General features: G+C 33.9%; 1 protein-coding gene across 7 annotated transcripts; it reads right to left on the bottom strand.

The window, feature by feature from the left end:
* Window positions 1–252: 252 nt before the first annotated feature.
* On the bottom strand, window positions 253–7949 carry LOC112007676 (uncharacterized). Of its 7 annotated transcripts, none has more exons than XM_024040046.2 (6): window positions 7761–7949; window positions 7044–7135; window positions 4214–4358; window positions 2395–2482; window positions 704–770; window positions 253–601 (listed from the first exon to the last, which is right to left on the bottom strand). In XM_024040046.2, the coding sequence occupies exons 3-6, from the start codon at window positions 4320–4322 to the stop codon at window positions 548–550; spliced, it is 318 nt and encodes a 105-aa protein (XP_023895814.1). In that variant the 5' UTR covers window positions 4323–4358; window positions 7044–7135; window positions 7761–7949; the 3' UTR covers window positions 253–547. The 7 variants fall into 7 exon arrangements, with proteins under 7 accessions (XP_023895814.1, XP_023895816.1, XP_023895813.1 ...); XM_024040048.2 differs by having other exon boundaries at window positions 7075–7135; XM_024040045.2 differs by having other exon boundaries at window positions 4214–4363; window positions 7761–7948.
* Window positions 7950–8238: the final 289 nt, after the last annotated feature.

Here is an 8238-nt window from a genome sequence, read left to right as displayed (position 1 = left end):
CTTTTATTCAGCTTAATGGCTTAAAAATATTAATAACATCAAGACTAAAGCAAACCCACCTGATAATTCTACAGATGAATGTTGCAACTATATTTTATTTATAGCTTGGTGGAAACAATGGCCTTTCATACAGAACTCCGTATGATTCTAATGAACTTATGGAAGAATATAATACACATAAAAAAAGAATAATCTGAGCACCTCCAGTTGCCATTGCAGAAAGAAAGAATTTCAATGAAAGCAAGAGATGTATTTACCAAAATTAGAAGCAATCTTACTTCAGAACTGATTAGTTAACTACACAAATGTTTAGCTGTTGACAGGAACCACACTAAGACTACAATTTTCTAATTGTTACTGGCATCTGAAACCAAATTATCTGTGCATGACTTATGTAAAGTGTAAACTGAGAACAGGCAAACCAACTGTACCACCATTATATCAATTTGAGGGGTAAAAAATTGTATAGCCTATGGGTTGCTTCATCATCAATCCGCACAAATAAAACTGTGCAAAATTCTTAAGAACACTAGAAGGTTCCAATAACTTAGTCATAAAGGCCTTCCTCATTCCAGATGTCAACTAAAAAATCAACCATCTCCTGCAGAATCCATCAAATGATAATATTCATGTCAATATTGTCCCACAGGTGAGAAGCTAAAAAAAACAAAGAGGAAAATAGAAAGCTTCTACAGAAACTTACAGCTAACGGTATTGGCTGCTGAAAAGGTTCAGTAGATAAAAGCAGATCCTCGTATGTAGTGGTCCAGCTGCAAAAGATCTCATGGTTAGTTGTATAACTGAAACCTCCTCAAAAATGTTTTATACACCACCCCCGCAGAGGTAATGATGCCCGTTCTTCTGTCTACCCTTTACAAAAAACTTTCACCACATCAAGCAATTAAAAAAAAATTCTTTTTAACATATTTCAAATATTAATGAAATTATGATGAATAGGAGGAACAAAAAGGAAAAATCAATACACATTCAAATAAAAATACACACAACCTGGCAGGAAAGGGTACTGGGATTGTCAGAAATCTCTCACATTATTCCCATTTATAAAACATCAAACATGTTAGCAAAGCCAAAGAAGAGCAAGTCCTAATTTGGGAGCATTAATTCCTTTCTTACACTAAAAATTATATCTTAAAGAAGTCTTCTCATTGTCGTACATTGATTCCTTTTTCACATAAGTGGATATATTCAAGTAGGAGAGCAAAAGTCAAGTACAGCTCCTCAAGTGTTGTACCTTAAGTTCCCCAATTAAATTCAACCATATGACAACATTGACCGCTAAAAGCCACATGGTTCAATTTAATTGTCCTTGGGAAAACATAACATTGTTTATGGTACATTGGCTAATGTAGCCACATAGCTGAATTTAATTAAAAAACCTAAGAAACAGTATCCAAGGAACCGTACCCAAGGTAACATAACATCAAGCTTTCATGAATCCCATTCCAGAGTTAGAATAAAGAATATAAGGGTGGGTTTGTAGAGGTTTCACAAGTGGCCAATTGGTTTTAATGACACTCACAAGCATGGAGTACACTATCAGCAAAGTGAATGCCTCTCACACAAGCACTTCAGTTCAACGTCAACATAGTTTTTGTACCTGCCCCCACCCCCTCTTTTTTCTAGAAACTTTGGTAAATTGGTATATATCTTGTATACTTCCCACCTACATTGGTTGCCCTTTGGACTTTTAATGACATTGTTTACAAATCAAAAAGATTGTGTCACCCTTTTTTCCTCTCAATTTATCCTATCTAATTTTGTTTACTTCAATATCCTCACAGTATGTGGATCAAGAATTTAACTGTTAACTTTTTTTTTACTCCCGACTCCATGGTGGATTAGCAACTGGTACAGAAATCCAAAAGTTTATTACTCAAATGTTATAATAGGAGGAAAATCCTAATATAAAAAAGAGTTTAATGACGTAATCCACCTTATACATTCTTGGATGTATTCAGATCCATCTTTCTCTCAAAGCTGCAGCTGGAACTTGCCAGTCAAGTTCCAGGCACAATTGATGGAACTGGTAAATTCCCCACCAAAACTTGACAGAACAATGAATCCCCTACCCTATCCACCCATAAATAATAATAAAAATCATACAAATTTAATGATTAGTATAATGGTTTATTGCAAGTAGAGGTGCATATTTACAAGCATGCTACAAATTTCCTGACTGAGCCATCCCGAAAGAACCCAAAATAAATCCACATATAACTCCAAGCAGGTCAAAGAATGAAAAAAGTGGCAGTGAAAGACAAAACTGGCATCTGCCATCAGCGCTTTAACTATCAAAATCTAATGGAATCTTGAAAATCTTTTTTCTTTTTTTTGATAAGTGGTATCTTGAAAATCTTTAACATAAGCATATACCTCATTATTGGTTCTCTAGGCGTTCTTCTTGATCTTTGAGATTGGTCCCCAAGCCATTCTCTTCTTTTCTCATGCCAAGCTATCTCAGCTGCAAAGTGAGGCCATCCGTGTTAATCACAAGAAAAGGATTTTACTTGAAAACTTTCTAGAGAGGCAAAACAAAGGAATTTTCACTTGCACTGAATGCACTAGTAGCAAGGAAGCGCACCAGAAAATTTCATCAAAAATGAAGTTCTATGAGTCATCAAGATAAATGACTTCTTATATGTCTTGGGAGAAAGTTCTCATCTAGAATGCTACTGCCATCTCATATTACTCATCATTTTTTTTCTTTTTTGGGGGATAAGTAACAAGAAATTTTATTGAAAAAAATACAAACCAAGTACACCAGGCAGGGGGAATTTTTTTTTTTTGGGGGGGGGGGGGGGGGGGGGGGAGGAACTTAGGGAGAAGTACAATCAAACTCTCAAATCACATTATTACTCACCATTTTTAACTTCGGGTTCATTACACACCCACTCATACACATTCAGACCTTACACTGAAAACCAAAAATGCAGATGAAATCATTTTACAAATTCATTTGTTTTTACTGCCATATAACAATTGTTGTTTAGTAAAATTCAAACAAGTTCAACCATACTCAAGATTACTTTGCTACTTATCAAAAAAAAAAAAACTCTTAAGATTACTTTGCTACTTATCAAAAAAAAACTCAAGATTACTTTGCTCAGTTTCACAGTATATTAAATAGTGTTACAAGCATAATTATTATTACTCAACCTCTCTCTCTCTCTCTCTCTCTCTCTCTCTCTCTCTCTCTATATATATATATATATATATATATTTAGTCTTACTCTAATAAGCATGAACACTTCAAAACCCCTGACGTCTTCATATCAGACATGTCAGGGACACTCTGCATGTGTCCTCTTTGTACTGGGAGGGAAAAAATTTTATTTAATAAAATTCTTTTGATTTTAGATATGTTTCTTAAAAAAAAAAAATTTTGATAGGTAAGAATAATTCTATTGAAATGAGACTACTTCATGAAAAAATACATGAAATAGTGTAAAGAATTACCATCGGAGAAAATATCTACATATGAATAGACTCTATGAAAGATTGAACAGAATTACTCTATGAACCCAAAGCAAAAGACCACTCATAGAGAGAACTAATGAAGGATGCTTGCAGTTGAGTTGATATATACTCCACATCTTCAAAAGTATGTCAATTTCTTTCCCTTCATATAGTCCACAACAAACATAAAGGAACAAGATTCCAGACACCTGAAGAAGAAGTAGGCCCTCCAATTTGCCACCCATATGTTTTAAAAGATTTTTATTGTTGTTATTTATTTTGAAAAGTTAAAATAAACATAAAATATACCTAAAGGTATATATTAACTAATTGATTGTTTGTTGTATGCCCACTGTGCTGTGTCCTAATTTTTCAAGAATTGTTGTGTCGTTGTCCCATGCTGGGTCTGTGTCAATGTACGAGTCCATGCTTTTTAAAAGATTTTTAGGTCTTAATACCCTTAATATGGAAACAAAAGAACATGTAAATGGCCTTATACAATATAAATACCAACATTGGAACACTTTTTTATTATAAGCTATGATTTAGACCACAAGGTCAATGACTATTACCACCCCATGCACGTAGAAAATATCAGATTCAGCATTAGCTTGACCCTTTGACCACATTCCAAAATAATTGTTCAAATGGTAGACTGGTAAGTGATAATACTGTCCTTGAAGGCAAAATTATATCAGATCTATAACAAATACAAGCTTTCCTTCAATAGACATACCGTGGTTAACAAAGATTTCTTTCTCATTAGGCTTCTCTGTGCTAGAATTATTTGATCCTCCTGAAGGTTGGCTTTCATTGGAATTAGAACTGCTACCATTAGTTTCCATTGTCTCTGGACTCGACAAACATTGCCTTCAAAATCACTGCTCTGTACAAAAAGTAAAGGAGGAGTGCAAGTCTCCACATGAGAAACCTATCATCAGCTCACAAGGAAGCAATCCATTGTACTGGATGTTGAAAAGGCAGGGAAAAGAAACATCTCATGCAGTTAGATAAACTTCAAACTAGAATTGGAAATTGACCAGAAATAACCTAAACAGTGAGATATGAGTCTGCCTCAAACTTTTTCATTATTGTAACCTTAATAGAATAATTTACAGCTTCTAGATGTTGCAGTCATAACAAATAATATAGGCGTTAGTTTTTTTTTGGGTGTACAATTCACAGTCCCCTGAACAGCCTTTAAAACTTTTCTTCCCTTCCTTTAATAAAAAGGCAACACCTATCTTTTGTTACATCATTAGAAATCCTAGAGCCACATTTTTGCTATACTTTTTCCATCAGTGAAACCTAACCTAAACAATCAGAAGCCTCTCCAATTTCTGCTGTCATATTTCCTCCCATTAATTTTCCATAATTCTGCCAATCTTATTCTTGTCTCTGGCAATTTAATATCCATCAAGATTTTCATAATTCAATACAACTTCCTTCCCATTAAATATTCTTGAAGCTTATCCATGTACAATGATAGAATGCAGTCCTAAACACAGTATTAAAGGCCGTCCTATCCATCCTATACCAATCTCATTTTTGTGGGAGACATTTTTCATGGAAAACCTTTCAACATACAAAAACCACATATTTAATAAAATATGTTCCTTTACAAGAAAAATTGTCTATGGATCCTCAACAAATTAGCTATGGCCGGCCATATGTATTATTTTCCTCCATTCTATTCTATCTGAAGTCATGCTCTCCGTTACTCTTTTTTTTTTTTTTTGGGGATAGGTAATAGATATTTTCATTAAAAAAAGTACATGTTCACGATGATGAATAGAGTACTAGAAACAAATACAAACAAATCAAACAGAAAAAGAAACAGAATGCATGAAATAAAAAATGGAAATACATTGTGTAAAACCCCAAATACGAGACCACCCAAACAAAGTCCCAACTAGCAAAGACTTCAAATAATCAGCAGATTTCTCAACATCCTCAAAAATGCGAGTATCACGTTCCCTCCAAATCAGCCACATCAAATAGGTTGGCACCATATTCTAGACTGAAGAAGAGTGTAACCCTGGAAATTCTCCCATGCAAATAGAAGAGAAACAATAGTCCTTGGCATCACCCACTGCAAACCAAACATCAAAAACACTTCACTCCATAAGGTGTGTGCAAACTTACTTCTACTAATGTTATATTTGGTATTCATCTACCTTTTTTTGTTCCCTCCACTTAGATCAATTCACACTTTTTTATTGGTTCATTAGTCACTCTCCTCTGAACATGACCAAACCTTCTCAAGCGACTCTCCCTCATCTTTTCATCAATGGGGCTACAAGTACTTTAAGCTGATTTCCTCATTTTGAATCCTATCTTTCCATGTACTTCCACTTATCCATCTTAACATTTTTATTTCTGCTACACTCATTTTATGAGTATTTTGCTTCTTGACAGCCCAATATGTAGTAGTATAGAGCATAGATGGTCATACAGCATTGTTACAAAATTTTCCCTTTAACTTAATAGGTATGCTACGATCACACAAAACTCCTAATGTGCTTTCTCCATTTCATCCAGCTTGCTCTTATCCTATGATTTACATCCTCTTCAATCTTTCTATCTTTATGAATTATTGATTCAAGATATCGAAATCTCTCACTCTTTAGCATCTCTTGACCATCCAGTCTTACCGCCCCTTGTCTCTATTTTTACTTTTACTAAACTTAACTAACATTCCGTGTACTTTGTTTTAGTCCTACTTAATCAAAAGCCTTTATATTCTAGAGCGTCTAGACAAAATTTTTAACTTGGAATTAACCCTACTTCTAGTTTTTTTTTTTTTTTTTTTTTTTTAAATTAATTAATTAATTTTTATAGGTAATAAGAGTAATATTATTGATGAAAAAAGAAAGGAAAAATACAAGGTGTTGATGATGATGAACAAAAGAAAACAAAAATAGACAACAAAGAAAAAGAAATCAAGAGGCTATTCTAAGAGAAGACCTAAACTCTGAAAGAGAGGAACAATTAGTAAAACCCCAGCACTGAGACCAATCAAAAAGATTACGCTGGCATAGATCTTTTAACCCTACTTCTAGTTTTATCCACTAAAATTATATCATCCACAAAAAGCATACACCAAGGGACTTCCTCTTGAACCAAATTATGGACATCAACTACCTAGACACCTCTATTCGTACAAGCCTTATCCAATCACTTAATTTAATACAATTTCCCATCCACCTCCACTCCCCTTTTTTCTAGTGTAATCTAGTCCTGTACTATCTAGGGCCATATCTTCAGTGTTATGATAAGTGATTCATTCACTTCAACCTGTTAGTACTTGATTCATTCATTTTTATTGATAAGTACATCTCTTTAGTCTTTTCCCTGGCCTAACCACGCTATCCACAAATGTTGCAATATCACTCACTGTTTTCATCAGCTCTTACCATTAATTTCATTGTGAAACCTCATTCCTCATCCAAAGCAACACAGCAATGACAAAAGATTCAATAATAAATATAGCAGCTTGGATCACAGAGAAGTCCCACAAAATATGCTTCAAAATAGATAAGAAAAAACACAGCTCTACCTTTTACCTTATTTTTTTTAATAAGTAATAAGCTCTACCTTTTCCCTTTGCTTTCAAAGCATGCACTTCACTGTTGCTGGGAATTGCAGACAGCTCTTTCTGGGCATGGCAGCAAGCAGAAAATAAAAGTCAGAACTAACTATTAGCTAGCCCTAATTTTTTATTTATTCATTAATCTGAGCTTCCATGCTTTTACCAAAATTAAAACACAAACTTTACCATAACTATCAAATACAATTCCCCATGCCCAAGAAACAACTTCTTAAATGGTACAAGACCTCTACAGAAAGCAAAATACCATAGCTTTCTGTCCTTGCCACATTCCACTTCAACTTTCTCAATGAAATACACCAAAAATTTTTTTATCAGTGCATTCTTACTAGCTATTATTTTAATCGTATTCACTTTTTACGATTCTACAAAGCACACATATGTGTGCCTAACTATCAAAATATCAATCCAGTGAGGTAATACTGCCCCACACACGCAAAAACAAAGATACCCACTGATAACAGACCCTATTACAAGCAAAAACCAAAGAAACCCATTAACTTTCATAGCATTAGCAATACAATTAAAGGTTAAAAATCACAAATTTCCATTGATGACATAAAGCCCACATCAAAATATCCAAAATATAACTGAAATAAACACAATAAAAAAAAAAAAAAGTTTCAGAGACTGTTATAAGGGCAAAGTAAGAGGATTGGAAAGAAAGGCATACCTTTGGTGTTAAGCTATGAAGTCTGAACTGTGTTGTGGGGTGTGAAGGAGAAGTTGAACTTTGTAAGAAGAAGAAAGACGGATCTTTTTTGCTGATTCGAGAACTGTGGTTTTTGGTAAAACAGGAGTGAAAATCAAGGTCGGGAAAGTGTTTAGATTCTTTGCTTTTAGTGGGAATATCTTGCATCTAAACACGCTCGGACGATCAAATATAGATCACCTCCTTGATTTGCACACGTGGCTCAAAGTGCATTAGAGTATATGATTCCTAATTGGCTAATTCTCATTTGGTCTGAAAAATGTTACTGTATTTCTATACATTTCTTTTGTTGTTGCCAGAATTATTTTTATTATTCTATATATAGTATCTTGATTTATTATGACCCTAACTAATATGGTTGAAATTCCATAATTATTCATAAAAATATTTATGACTATTTTTTTTTTTTTTGTGACTCAATATATGACCTCTATGATTC

Source organism: Quercus suber, unplaced genomic scaffold, assembly GCF_002906115.3.
Source record: "Quercus suber isolate HL8 unplaced genomic scaffold, Cork oak 2.0 scaffold_76, whole genome shotgun sequence".
NCBI lineage: Eukaryota > Viridiplantae > Streptophyta > Magnoliopsida > Fagales > Fagaceae > Quercus > Quercus suber.
Note: the sequence above shows the minus strand (reverse complement) of the source record. Positions and strands in the feature narration are given on the sequence as shown.

What these genes read in the sequence shown, in the direction of transcription:
- LOC112007676 (XM_024040046.2), bottom strand. Translation starts at nt 4,322, where the DNA reads ATGGAAACTAATGGTAGCAGTTCTAATTCCAATGAAAGCCAACCTTCA. An exon ending in AGAAATCTTTGTTAACCACG is followed by an intron (nt 2,483 to 4,213) that starts GTATGTCTATTG and finishes CTCACTTTGCAG; the next exon opens with CTGAGATAGCTTGGCATGAG. An exon ending in AGCAGCCAATACCGTTAGCT is followed by an intron (nt 602 to 703) that starts GTAAGTTTCTGT and finishes TGGATTCTGCAG; the next exon opens with GAGATGGTTGATTTTTTAGT.